Source organism: Melospiza georgiana, chromosome 3 (assembly GCF_028018845.1).
Source record: "Melospiza georgiana isolate bMelGeo1 chromosome 3, bMelGeo1.pri, whole genome shotgun sequence".
NCBI lineage: Eukaryota > Metazoa > Chordata > Aves > Passeriformes > Passerellidae > Melospiza > Melospiza georgiana.
In genome coordinates, this window is record NC_080432.1 from 63,037,891 (window position 1) to 63,052,746 (window position 14,856).

General features: G+C 37.7%; 1 protein-coding gene across 1 annotated transcript in view; it reads left to right on the forward strand.

Annotated features, from left to right (window-relative positions):
- PEX7 (peroxisomal biogenesis factor 7) overlaps nucleotides 1-14,856 on the forward strand; it is a 39,328-nt gene that overhangs the window by 13,209 nt on the left and 11,263 nt on the right. The window contains exons 6-9 of the mRNA XM_058020323.1: nucleotides 1,960-2,066; nucleotides 2,467-2,580; nucleotides 5,577-5,632; nucleotides 11,946-12,045. Of these exons, the coding sequence (XP_057876306.1) occupies nucleotides 1,960-2,066; nucleotides 2,467-2,580; nucleotides 5,577-5,632; nucleotides 11,946-12,045 (377 nt within the window). The remainder of the gene's footprint in view (nucleotides 1-1,959; nucleotides 2,067-2,466; nucleotides 2,581-5,576; nucleotides 5,633-11,945; nucleotides 12,046-14,856) is intronic.

A 14,856-nucleotide genomic window follows, 5' to 3' on the forward strand; every position in this document is an offset into this window, starting at 1 on the left:
TTTAGTGTGTCAGCTAGAAGTGTCTGTTAATAGATATGGTTGTACTAGGTGTGCTTTCCTTGTAGTTTCTATTATTATTATCCTACTTTTGCTTTATCTTGTAGGAGAAGTGCATCCTCAGTATTTGTAGTACTCATTGAAATGTGGAAATTGCAAATTTTTTACTGTAGGTTTTGTTGAAATTAAATGTAAATATATATGTATGAATGGAAATAAGCTTGAGGTTAAAAAAAGTTTGTTAAAAGGTGCACTGAGTCAGGATTACACTGTTTATCAGGGGGTTTTTTATTAATCTGATTTTTCCACTTAAATGGAAAAATTGGATTTTCGTTTGGTTTTAGATCAGTCTTTTCTATTCACAGAAAGGTTCACTTGCATGTTGTGTTACTCCATTAAAAACATTTCACTAATAGTGCCAGCCAGAATTATAACTGCTAACTCTAGCATTTTCAAATTTAAAAAAAACCACCAAAACCAACAACAACAACAAAAAACCGTGGAAAAATAACAATTTTTTTCATTTTCTCATGCATCAGCATTTTCTATTTAAAAAGAAGTAATTGAGGCAATTTTACATTTAGTGTCAAAATTGATATTGGCTGAATAACTTACTTTTCCAAATGCGTTTGGCCCTCATAATGCTACTGTAGCATCTCTGTAGCAGTTCATTCTAGTTCACCTGAATTTATATATTGCTTGGGGAAAATGATCCTGTCTGTCATGAAATATGTGTTTCCCCTTCAAATCTATGTTATCTGATGAAATTAAAATAAAAGCTTTTTAAGAAGTCCATTATAATATCTCAGAAAGACTTAAAACTCAAACTGAACTGTCCTCTGCAGGCAAGCAGATTAGCAAGGCTAATGGAGAGTGGATCCAGGGCGTGCTACCTGTTCTTTTGCCAAAACCCTGCTGCTCGTGTTTCTTCCTCTCCATATGTTGCCCTGTTTTTATAAGCTCTGCAGCGATGTTTGAGGCTTCAGCTGCCTGCAGGGTGCCATAGTCAGGAGTGCTATCCCTGTACTGAGCAGCAGTCTTCCTCTTGACAGTAGGGGAGGGCAGTGAAAACAGGGAGAAATTGGGTGTTGTTCCCACCTTACAGATGGGGAATTTATCCACCAAGAGTGCAGCATCTCTCCCAGTCCTGAGGGCTGAGGACAAGCCAGCCAACACCACAGCAAGCTCCTCATGGTCTCTGTGGTCAGAAGGCTGGACTTGTGACATGTAGTGAACTAAGCTCTCTCTGCCTTATTTATTTAAACTTCCAAATGTTTAATGAGATTTTTGTTTTGGGAGTCTGGTGGTTCGTGCAGTTAGGAGTGTTGCTGTGGCTCTAGGAGTGGGTTTGATCTCTAGCCAGTTTCTTGAAAAGAGCTATGATTTTTCTTGTGCCCAGCTGTATACTTTACAGCCAGTGACCAACAGGGCACTAAAACCATCAAAGTGCTTGTATATAAAGGGCATGAAAACAATCATTATACAGAATTATCAATAATTTCTTCAGTAGCAGCATAAAACAGTGTTTTTTAAATTTAGGTAGTATTGATACAAGTATTGATTCTATTGATATAGAAATAATGAGTGTTTTAATCATCTTTTAGTGATGAAACTTGTCTCTTGAATGAACATAAGCATAGTAATAATAAATTCTAATTAATTTTCTCTCTCTGGAAGCTAGAGAGCTAGAGAATCTATTTTTGTTGACACAAAGCTAAATATTCAGGGCTTTAAAATCCCAATTTTAAAAATTGAAAAGCTTAGTTGTCCTGTCAGCTGATGCAGCTTTCAATATCTTTACAAACTGTTAGGAACTGAATTTGTAAGAAGGGTGTATACAAATGCTGTAGGTCTTTAGGGGTAGATGAGAAAGCTAAGAAACACTTGTCTGCTAAGTACTAACGGATTAACTGAAACTTGTAACTGATGCAACAACATTGGATCGATTTCTCTTTGTTTCAGGTGATCAGACTTTAAGAATTTGGGATGTGAAAACTCCAGGAGTCAAACTTGTGATACCAGCCCACCAGGCTGAGGTCTTGAGCTGTGACTGGTGCAAATATGATGAGGTATAAAACCGTTCATCCCACTGTTTTGCTAATTGAACCACTCTCATTAAATAGCAGGGGGTTTTACTGCAACATTATTGCATCTTCTCTTTATGAAAACATGCCTAGTTGCATTGTTGCTCTCATTCACTATTGCATCTCCAGAAGAGCTTCGTTCTAAGAGATGGTCAGCCCAAGCAGATCAGAGATTTTGCTTAACTCTAGCGGGCAGAGTAGTCAAAAGTGGAAGACCAGTTTGTGTTTGTCTGTGCTCTTTAATTTACATACTGTGGGTGTCACTTCATTTATGATTTATGAATCTGTATTTTTTGATTTATCTAACTTTTGTATCCAACATATACATTGCTACAATTTAGTAATTAAATTGTCATGATACATCTTTGTTTTGTGAAATCATCAGAACTTGCTGGTGACCGGTGCAGTTGACTGTAGCTTAAAAGGCTGGGATTTGAGGAACATCCGGCAACCAGTGTTCGTCTTGCTTGGTCATACCTATGCCATCAGAAGAGTAAAAGTAAGTTGTGTTTTATTTCCCAGTGACCATCACTGAATTTTTACACAAATTTTTCTGTGAGCCAGTAATATTTTATGTTATCTAATAGCTAAGGAAAAAAAACAACAGGATGTTAGAGGGCTTGGGAGAGGGTTTGAAGGTTACTTTCAGTTAAATTATGAGGGAAATTTGAGATGGGGAAAACATGTTCCCTTACTCATTTCTAAATTATGCTTTTCTCTTTCTACACAAAGGGCAAATATTCACAGAAAACAAGATACAAAACACATTGTGAATATATACTTTTGTGTGTACAAAGAAAATATTAATGCATTCAAAGGGATTTTGAAACTTTATGCCTGAAAGGCTACAGATGACTTTACTAGATCTGTGTACAGCTAGAACACCCACCAATAAGAATTTGCTTTCAATGCACAATGACATTTTTATCATGTTGTATGAAAATATGTATCCAAATATCTTTTTAGGTAAGCTCAAAGTCTAAAACTGTGTTTCAGTGTGAAATATTGAAACTAGCAAAGAGTGTGAGGGTCAAATACATCAATATCAAAGTCTCCTGGAAAAGGAGATAGTACTTAATTCTTTTAAAGCCTTTCTAGAACAGGTATGTTTATTAATATTTTCTAGGAAAGAAACTTTTTCTGGCGGAAGAAGTTATCCTTGGTTGGTTTTTTGCTTCACATGGCCTTGATTTGTTTCTAACATATTTAGAAGTTACTGTGCTTAGTTTGTAATTTGTCAGAAAAGGGTGTGATTCAGGTAGTCATTCTGTATCACAAATCCTTTTCATGGTCAGACAACATGAGAAGCACCTGCTCTGCTTATCCCAGCTACTCCTGGTCTGCTCTCCTCACTGGTATTTGATGCTGAGTCTTTTTTTCTAATTTAATGCCTGCATGGCTATTCTCTAACCTGGCTCTGTAAAATATTTTTCATAGGAGAAGATGCATCCATGTACTAAGGAGGCTCACTGAGAGTACATGACTTCTATTCCATCTTACCAGGCTTTCATTGCTTCCATTTCAAGACAGCCATGGTCCCTGAGCACATAAGATATGACAGTGTGGGCCAGCCCTTCGAGGTGGTGCAATATCTCCACTTGTGTGGTGTAACTCACCAGTCACAGTGAGTTGAGAGAGAGACCTGGATGCTGCCTCTATAGAGGCAGCTGCCTCTACTGATATCCCTTCCCCTGTGCTGTGCTGACACAAGCAATTGTAAAGCTTCAGCTGATGGCTCTGACTGAAAACCCTGTCCCTGGAAGTGACTAGTTTCTGTCTGGATCATTAAGCTGTTTCAATTTGTTGCTCAACCACACAATTGCAAGCCTTGACACAAAGGAGGGGTACAGGAGCACACAGTTTGAAGTGGAAAAGAAAGTGGAAACCACAAGTCTTGGCAGCAGATCTGAGGCTGGCAAGGAATTCTACCCAACACAAAACTGTCAGGATTCCTGCAGATTTATTTTGGTCTTTCACTGCAGTACAGGGCATTATCAGTGCACTGAGGTCATCTGGAGTCCTTTTTGGGTGATTTTGATGTTGGTGCATTTGATCCTCACGTTCTTAGCTGGCTTCAATGTCTTACACTGAAATACAGTTATATTTTTCAAATTTACCTAAAAAGATATTTGGATATGTTGGAATCAGGATGGATGATGTGGTGGTATCTTCTGCCTGTTTAGCAGGCAGATGCTAAAATTGTACTATCTTACAGCTAAATTGAACAGAATTTTCTCTTGTAGCAGAAAGAAATTATGCAAATTTTTTCAACTTACATGTGTAGCACTCTGCTAAGTATTTTGATAGAGTTTGCTTAGGTAAGTTTCTAGGATACTTAAGATTTAAATAAAACTTTGACAGTATGGTTTTGCTTTATCTTAAACTATGAGAATATGCAAAGGGGGCTTATGGAAAGTGTACCATTGTTTTTTGTTGCCCGTCAGACTTCTTCCCCTCTAGTATTCATTTTCCTGAGGTGCAGAACCCGTTTTGTTTTGGGGTTTTTTTCCCCTCAAAAAAAAATTGCAGGAACTCTGCAGAGGTTCAAGTTCCAGCATGCACATTCCTCAATTCTGCTGTAATAAAGAGAGCTCTGTCAGCAGACTTCAGCAGCCATCAACATACGCTGCTCTCTTGACAACCTGGGTGGTTGTGGCAATAGCCTAGACTTAACTTTTGACTTTGTAATTGCTGTGAATAATATTAGAAGTCTTGCAGGAAGACTTAACTGTGAACCACAGTGTGGGGGACCTGCATTTCAAACTCAAGTTATGTCAGTGGCTTGTTGTATTTCTTACTGAGAAGTACAGATTTTAAAATAGTTGGAAACTGAAGGTTGCAAAAAAACTAGAGCTGAGATGAATAATTTTTGCATAACTGCACCCTTCTTATGCTGCAGCTGTTAGACCAGTCTGCAAGAGTCCATCGAAGAGTGTATCCTGTAAAATGCCCTGTAGGAGAGGGGGAAATCATGAAGTGATGTTATATTGCCTTCAGTTTTTCCACTTATCTCCAATTTTCCCATTTGTATGAATAATTTCAAAATTGTGGGGATATAGAATAATGATGGTAATATATCTTATATTCTCTGCAGTATGGCACAGATTTTGTCTCTCTGAAAATAATTAACTGGTCACATAGCTGGTTTGAAACTTGATTTACATAACAAGATGAAACTTAGTCTATTAGCCAAAAGCAGAACTTAATGACTGTTCCAGAACTTCTTAACTTTACAGCAGAGTTATTTGGTACTGCTGTAATGAAATCTAAGCAAAACAGGATCCCACAGAGCAGTCCTTGTGATTATTAATTCTATGATTCTTTGTAATTAGAAGCATGGGGGAGAAATACATTGATGTAGTCTGTTTCGTTGCAGCATGATGTGATATGAACCAAAACCATTTAAGTAGTTAAACTTTGATAACTTGCTGCTTACAGTAAGCCTGTATGTGTTCACAATGTTTTAACTTTAAAAATTGCTTTGTTTTTTTGCAGTTTTCACCATTCCATGCAACTATATTGGCCTCTTGCTCCTATGATTTTACTGTAAGGTACAGTATTTTCTCTAACTGGATAAAAACAGAAAAGTGATCTATTTTAATATGACTTGCAATAGAAAACAGTTCCAGAGTGGATATACTGGAGAGCAGTTAATGTTGCTGTCAGATGCTTCATAAGCTATGTTGAAAACACATGGGTTTGTCACTTAAAGCCCAGCTCAGTCACTCTGCTGAGCAATATCTGCTCTGTCACATGCTTTCTGCAATCCTTTTCACATCACTCTGCTGAGCATAGTTGCATCCAGCTGGGATAATGTCTGATAAGAAGGTAATAACCCCCTAAATTAAATTAGTTAGGTGAGTTCATATGTTTCTGTGGCACATTTTTATTTAGGCTTTTTATGAACAATGTTTTTGTCCTACCAGTATCTGAGGAAGCTTTAGTAGTGTTCCATAATGTGTATGCTGAATTTAGACAGCACTTCTGCAAGTTCCCCTGGTTGCTCAGTATATCTGATACTGCTGAGGATCTCATAGTACTGTTGTTTTAAAGCTGATTTAAGGTCCTAAATAAGTTTGATTTGATACTGGGATTTCTCTTAAGATACATGGTATCACAAGTCAATGCACTATGAAATATTCTTGAATACCTCAACCAAATTGCTTGATATACATTTTAATTTTCTAATATGGACTGAATGTAATAGGCAGTACCTTAAGAAATGGGAGAAGCCCTCTTGCCTCCATAAAGGACTGCAAAGTTGTGCACTTGTCCACATCATCTCAAGTAATGTCACTTCTGGCTGTGTCCTAATTGGTCTGACAGCAGATCTAGAGAGGTTCTGCTGCCAAAGGGTTCTGTTGCTAATTCTCAGTGCCTCTGTGTTGCCAAATCATAAATCTATCCAGTCTTCTGCTATAGCATCATATAAAGTTGCATCATGAAGTTAACCCATTGAGCATTGAAGTGACTTGATTGTGCTGTCATGCTCTTCCCCTTTTTGACACCAGTTATATATCCTTCAGGTTTGGTGCTAATGTGCTTCATGCAGTACTGAAATGTAGTGCAATTTCATCTCTGACATTTTCCTATGTGGAATTTGTCAGAAAAGGCAGAGAGAGCTACTAGCTCACAAAGCATCATGTCTATAAATGTAGAGCCTGGGGACCTCTTCACAAAATTCACTCTAGGCATAATTTTTCTGTTCCAAGATTTACTTGTCATTACTAAGGGGAGACAGCATACTTGAAGAGATCAAATAAAGATTTTTAACAGTTTAGTAAAACTGTTGGATTTGGTATGAGTGAACAAACGACAGAGAAGGCTAGGTGAAAGTCTTTGGAAAAGGTGTCACAAGCAGAATATTCTGTATAACTATTCTGGAGAAAAATTGTTGCCGTAAGAATTTGGGAACATCTCTTTTAAAGGCTATATTGTACCTCTACCACATAGGGTCATTTTACTGGATGCACCATAGACTCCACATGTACATACATGTACACATCCTGTCATATGTGCACATCCATGTACCCCACACACACATGGATGTGAATATATGCACACATACACGTACGTTTTAATTTAAGAATAAAAATCCTTGATCAATGCATAAAAGGTGGAAGAGAAGTAGGGATTCTAGTACATGGAATTAATTATGGATCTTGTTGAATCTGCTCAAGGCCTGTGACATTTTAGCCCCATTTGGTGGGGGGTTGCTGAATTTTGTTTCCTAGAACAGCATGGTATGTCAGCCCCTTAAAAACAGATTCATTGCAGTGTTATTTTAATAGCACTTTATGATATTGTTCATTTATATTCTTTGGTGTGTCTGTTTGAAGCTCAGAATTACCTGAAAGCATTAGTTTATAGTAGATAACAGATACAGCATAGTATTGGAGCAATCCTTTACTGTTAGAGTTCTGTAATCTTAAAAGTTACTGAAGCTTTATAGTTTAACTAAACAGCTGCAAGTATTAGTTCAGATTATCAAACTACCATGTAAGAAGCAGAGGTTTTATTTATTTCAGGTCATACAGCTAGTTTGGCACATAATCACGACTGGTTATCTAAAAGAAAAAAATAGGTTGAAAACAAAGTTAACAATGCTTAGCTTTGTTAACTTTGCAAATAGTATAATCATGGAATGTAAGCACTGTAGTCAAGCTATTAAGAAACCTAGTTCACAACTTGGTACTGGGAGCTGAGAAAAAGAGGATGAGGATGTTGATTTGAACTTGAGTTTTTACATACCTTGGTATAATGATTTATAATCCCTGTCCAGTAAATGCTTCATTCAGACAAATGCTTTCTGTACCATTTCCTTACTCTTTGGAGGAGCTCAGAAAAAAATGTAGGCTAATTAAAGAGCAGATTGAACACAAATGAATCATTAAAATGCCAGGAAATACACAAAGTACTGTAATATTTCCAGAACTACTTTAGGTCTGCATGCATATTCTTAAATGCTATCTCTGTCAAAATTCAGTTTGGAAGAACACCAGTGTCATCTTTTACTGGAATCACCATTTTGTATTTTTGGACTCTTCCATATAAAGAAGAAATCTTGGTGCATTAGTCACAGACAGTGCTCACCAAAATCTAAACAGAAGAGCTGATAAATTATAGAGCTTCATTAAGCTGGTATCAGGCCAGAGCTTGGATCATATTCACAGAAGCTTATCACTAAGGCAGAAAGGCAATTTTTGTTAAAAGTTGTACTTTTTATATTGGACATCATCTCTGCAACACACTGTAAGGTAAACCACTATCTCCAGCTCTCCATCACTATGTCAAGTTTAGTAACTCAGATCACAAAGAAATCTTAAAGAATAAGGCTGATCATAAAATAAACTGTGTTTCATTTCAGCTAGGTATCCTTACTATCCTTGTATTCTTTTTCTGGTATTTTCATTCAAGGTGAAAAAAGTGGGTGTTTGCTCATTTGCTGGTTTTTTCTTATTTTCCTCAAATGGAAAATGTCCTTCTGTACCCAAATTGCTTCATAATGTTGATACTTCACTGGAACTATAATGAAATAATCTCTTCAGAATATTAGTGTGTAAATAGTTAGATGTTAATGCCTGAAGTAACATCATTGCCCTGATCAGCCTGTATCCAAAAGTAGCTTGACACTAAGCTCTCCTCTGACAGTTTTTCTAGTTTGCAGGAAGAACTTTTACAAGTCAGAGCAGGAATTGGAGAACAGGAGCAGGGGGATGAATTGTGTGATACACCTGTAGTAAGCTGGCACTGAGTTCTGTCTTGCCCTTGAAAGGTTCTTGGCTTTATACATCCACATGCTACTGTGACTTGTGTCTGGTGTGGTTGTGTGTGAATGCTAGCACTAGTTGTTGAGTGGGCTTGTATGGAAAGCACCCTCTAAACATCTGCTTCACACCCACCTAAAAATATTATGTATGAAGACATAATGTAGCCTAAGAACATTAGTAAAGCTTTCATGAATATTTATCATAATATTTTAATATTTTTTTCTTACCCAGGAGGATGTAGACTTGATGAGTTGTTCTTTGTGCTTCCATCTGTGCATTTTCGTAGAATCATTTCCTGGAGTAGCTTTTGAACCTGTTGAAAACTTAACTAGATTTAACAGGAAACTCGTAGTCTGAATTTACAAAGCTTTAAGTTTTTACAAATTTAATGGAAACTCCTGAGCATGCAAGAGAGGGGAACCCCAAGTACTGCCTTAAGGACGGTGAGAGACGTAGCATGAATTCACCACAAGTAACCTTCCTACTGGTCTGCTAGCTCCTCACCATGCAGCACCAGGGTGCCACAGCACAGGCATTGTACAGACACTGGACCTGGAATGATACTCCCTACCTCTTTTTTCCCAGCCAGTAGTGAAGGTGCAGGGACACGTGGTAAGGGTAGGGTGGGGGTGAGGACAAGGTAGAAGAAATGCAGGACAGACTATATTTGGGTTGGCAAAAGTGAATTGGTCAGGGAGCACGGGTCTTTGTGACACTGCTGTGGGTGGTACAAATTATAAAATCCATTACTTGACAGGCTTTTTCTCTTCTCATAGTGTCTTGTTCAGAATAAGCAGTCCACTTATTCTGCACATGCAATATATGTGCAGCCGATGAACTGCGTGCCAGGTACATGTAAAACAAAGAAACTGTAGAGAAATGAGGGAGAAGTTATGTTTTTAACAATTCCAGCCTTAAAAAGTTTAAGAAGATGCACTCATACAGGTTCTGGGGTTTTGTGATCTGTGCAGGTGTGACTGAAGTGGTGGCTTCATACATAATATAGGTAAAAATAACGATTTAAGTGACACACCTGTGATTGTACAGGCTGTACAAACCTGTAAGGGACCCTAAAAGCCTCTGTGGTTGTCTGGCATGTGTTTTAAGTTAATGCTGCTAACTCTGTAGAAACACTTACAACTGAAATTATGCAAGCCCACCTACTGGTGCTGTGAGTGCATCTTCAGTTCTCTGTACAGCCTTCCTGCTGTGGTAAACAGTGTCTTAGAAGAATTGCATTGCCCTCTCAGTCTGCAGAATGTGGTGGAAGTCGACTCTGAGCAAAGCATTGCTGTCACCATGGTGGTTTTGAAAGCTGTGCAATAGACCAGTGTTTCTCACTTTGAAGTGCAAAGTTGTTATGAGAAACATCATTAATTTGTCATCAATGGTTATCAGTCCTGACAATGAACATTTTTTTGAGCTTTCACTAGTAATTATTTATATATTAAAAAATGTATCAAAGCTTTTAGTCAGTCTGTTGAACTTGAACTAAGTTGCAGTATTCTTAATCTCAAAACTGCTTCTTTACAACATGACTCCATATAACAAGCACTATATTGTCCTGCTATTTTTTAAATTGATCAAAAGGTCTTTTTAGGTTCTTTATTCATGTAGATCTAAAGTTATCTCCTTTAATCGTTTTCAATTTTGAGCACTTGTCTTTCAAGAATTTAATAGTAGAGAGCTCACATGGAGGCTAACACTATTACTAAGAACTAACACTATTACTTAGTAACAAAAATATTTGTTTCCTTGCCTTCTTTTGAACAAATGTGGGAGGATGAAAATGCTGAAATGGTCTTTTGCTCCTCTCTCCTGCAAAATAAGTTGTTTATTTTAGATCTCAGGTACTAGGAAAAAATTAAGAGGGTTGTTGCTATGGCATAGCCATTGTGCTGATACCACTCTCCTTGTTTATGAAGGAGATAACATCTACATATTAAACAAACTGACCCTGCTGGCTCCAGTGTTTGCTATTTTCCCTGAATTGGTTTGAACTTACAGTACTTCCACTGCAGTTGGTCTGATAATGAGCTGTTCTTGTTAAGTATTGTCACTTTTCCCAATAAAGACAAGGCAAAGAGACCTTTATGATTGTTACAGAAGTAGTAAAGCATATAATTGACCCCTGTGTGAAAATGTGGGCTGTACAAAATTTGATTACAGCTGACAGCCCACAAAATGTGCTGTGCTGTGCAGCCTGTGGACTTTTCTCAGTGGTATATACAACACAAGAAAGAGAATAAATCTTTGTTCTGTGCTGGCATACAGGGTTTTGTCAGTGTGTTATGATCTGAAAGTTCTGTGTCTGAATCCTTTTTTTCATGGCTGAGGTGCCTTTTACCTCTATTTTAATCCCATCTACTCTTACATCTCTCGTACTTCCTGTTAGTTGCATTGATAGACACTGCATCTATTGGGACAGTAGCTGGGAGAAGTAGAAGACCTCAGAATTGTTATTTTCTTGGTATTTTTTAATAACCAAGACTCGAAAGAAAAACTTACTTTAAAAGTATGAACTAGTGGAATTATCTGTGTAAGGCAGCGTAGTACAAATTTGTTACTAAATTATAATACTAAATTCTGTTTTGCAGGAACACAGTCTCAAATTTGACAATGTGCATGACTGAGATCTCTAAATGATTGTGTAATTTTTATATAAATAAAGACCCCATAGCTAATGATGCCAAAAACTGAGAAAAATCACAAATTGTGCTAATATCTTTCAGGGATAAAATTCCCCAGCCATCAAGAAATATAACAAGAATATTCTAACCTACGTTTTTTCTTCTCTTTTAATGATGTCCCAACGACTGCTCCTTGGTGCCAAATTTGATCTCAGTTTCTGCAACAGGACACAAAGATGGCTTTGCCCAGTGGGGTTTAATTTATGCAAATCAGCAGATGGCTTTACCAGGAGTATGATTTGTTATGTTTCTTAAGTGGATGAGTTTGCTTTTTTAAATACCCTGGCAGCGACAGATTTGTCAATATCTTGCATTATATTTTTGAAATGGCCTTTCAATTACTTTAATTGTGGTTTGTTTGATTTTTTTTCCCTTTCTCTCTCCCTCCTTTATTCTATCTATAGATTCTGGGACTTTTCCAAGCCTAATCCTTTGCTGGAGACAGTTGAGCATCACACTGAATTTACATGTGGTCTCGATTTAAGTCTTCACAACCGTGGTCAGGTAAGAGCTGGGAGGCATTTACTGTTCCCTTGCCTGTTATAGGCACTGTGGTCATGGCTGGGCTGCAGGACTCAGATCCTGAATAAGTCACCAGATTGCAGTAAGCTTCTGGAAGTGAGTCTGGCTGAATGCTTATCAAATAAGCCTCATTTCAGGTGCATTTTTTTTTTTTTGTGAAGCAGTTCCTTGCATTGGGTAGGAGAGGAGGGCAGAACGGACAAGATTGCAAAATCAGATAGCAGAAAGCCATGGTGAGCTCTGGGAAAATGAAGTATTTTGTTTCAGAAGGAAGAATAGTAGAGAAGAGTCTAGAATGCTGAGCTGAGATACAGAGCTTTCTTCCATTTACTTAAATTGTCAAGTTAAATGTTGGTAGTGTCACACAGGATGCCTAGACCTGGTTTGGCATACTGTTTAGAGGACTAGGAGAGGCTTAATCTTGGCTGAAATTCAAAAACCCTCAGCTATAGCCCTTATTTATGTACTGGTTCTGTAAGGATTCCCCTCTCCTTCTGTTGCTACAGTTGTTTCTGTTTTGTAAACAGCGGATTCTTTCTTTGTAGTATGAAATGATTTTTAGACAAGAAACTTTGAAAAACATAAGTTAATTTTTTACTTTAAAATGAGAAAGCTTTTAGTTTTCCACACAAAAATTACTGTCAAGATGTTAACTGTTCCTAATGCACTATTTAACATGCCAGAGATATAATCTATATCTAGATTATTCTCAAATTCACAGTCAAATGATTTTTTTTTTTACCCCAAATAAAAATTGTAACATCTGCATTCACATTCTGTTTGGACAAAGCAAATTAAAACCATTGTAATTAAAACCATTTCTGCTGGTAAAATGACACAGGAGAAAGGTGTAAGTTTGGCCAAATACTTAGCTTACTGTACATGGAACCATTCTAGCCAAATGATAGCTTGATGGGTTTTCTGTGTGGTTGTTCTTCCTTAAGTTCTGTTGCTTCAGTGGGGCTGCAGTTACTGTACACAAGGCTGTGCTGTGAGCATGGGGAAATTTGTAAGGCTCAAAAAAAAGCTTTCAAGGTTCAGGTTATTTTTCATCAGTGCAAGGCAAGAATACTTGAGGGCCAGTTGCTGGGGATGGAAACTTCATCCCGAGTGACTGCACATATGTGATTGGCTGCACTGGGTCCAGAGGGGGTAGCAAGCATAGCATAGTGCATTTAGGCTTCACAGTCCCACATGGGCTGAGCCCAGCTCAGTTTTCCATGGACTTGGTGTGGATTTGCATTTGGTCTGAATGAAGAAAGAAGATTTTTTTCTTTCATTTTGTATTGAGAATGTGATTACTTTGACTACAAGCCCATTGCTTCATGGTAGATAATTAATTGAAAGAAAAGCGCGCATGCACTTTTACATTGAAAAAAGGAAAATGTTGGTGTGCATCCCCATCAACACTAGGACATTTGTGCATTCAGGTATCTTCTTTTCCCACACAGAAATTCTGCAAGTCTGATGTTGGACTTAGTGCACAAAATCTATAAATCTGGGGTACATATCCATATTTACTGAGTGCCAATGTGCGTTCCAGACAGAAGTTTGGCATTTGCAGCAGCTTTGATATTCCTCTGTTTTTTTCCATTGAGTTGATTTAATGTATTCAAAGGGTTGGATATCACAGCAATGCAAATTGTGAATGGTTTTTTTTAAAAGAAGTTTAAAAATCTGTGATAAAATTAAACTCTCACTAAGTTTAGGAGTGAACACAAGGGAAACATAGCCCCATTTTTATAGGAAGACCCACGGGATATCACCTTGAGTATACTTTGTTCAGCTCTGAGTAGGACATGGACCTGTTGGAATGAGTCCAGAGCAAGGCCATGAAGATGATCAGAGGGCTGAAACATCTCTCATACAAAGACAGGCTGAGAGAGTTGGGGTTGTTCAGCGTGGAAAAGACAAGGCTCCAGGAAGACCTTGTAGAAGCCTTCCAGTACCTAAAGGGATCCTCGGAGAGAGCTGGAGAGGAACTTATTAGAAGGATATGTAGTGATAGGGCAAGGGGTAATGGCTTCAAACTGAGACATCATTGGTAGGTATAAGGAAGAAATTTTTAATGTGAGTTTGATGAGACACTGGAACAGGTTGTGGATGGAAGTGTTCAAGGCTAGGCTGAGAGGGACTTGGAATAACCTGGTCTAGTGAAAGGTATCCTTGTGCATGTTGGGGGGAGGTTTGAACTAGATGATCTTTAAGGTCCCTTCCAGCCCAAACCATTCTATGATTCTATGAGCACCTGCTGAATAGTTGCTTCCAGTATGAGCCCTTGGAGTCTTTCCCTGGCTTCTGCATCCATCCAACAAAGATTATTTGCTTAAATTTTATGCTGCTGTTCCCAATAAGTAGGTTGTCTTTATGTCTGTTCTTTATAAATCTGATGATGACCTCCTTGATTTGTTTTCTTCATTTATTTGCATGATTTGTGATTTTCACTGTTTGCTTTATAAGGAGTTATGACTTCAGATTTGAACTGCTTCTCTCCTCCAGGGAAAAAGTGAAGGATCCAGGGAGAATGCAGGGTATTTTGTTTATAATGGAGAAGCTATTCATTTATGCTCAAATTAAGTACCATTCTGGTCATTAACCTTTGCTTTCATTCTTAATGATATCTTTTGTTGTCTAGACAGATTGTTTTCTTTGGCTTTGCACAATGAACTTCAGCATTTTTGAAGCATTTTTTTACACATCAAGGAAAAAATTATATGCATTATTGAAAGTGTTCAGAATAGATATTGTGATTAAGTAGCTAGTAATCTAGGAATTACAAGACATTCCTGTGGA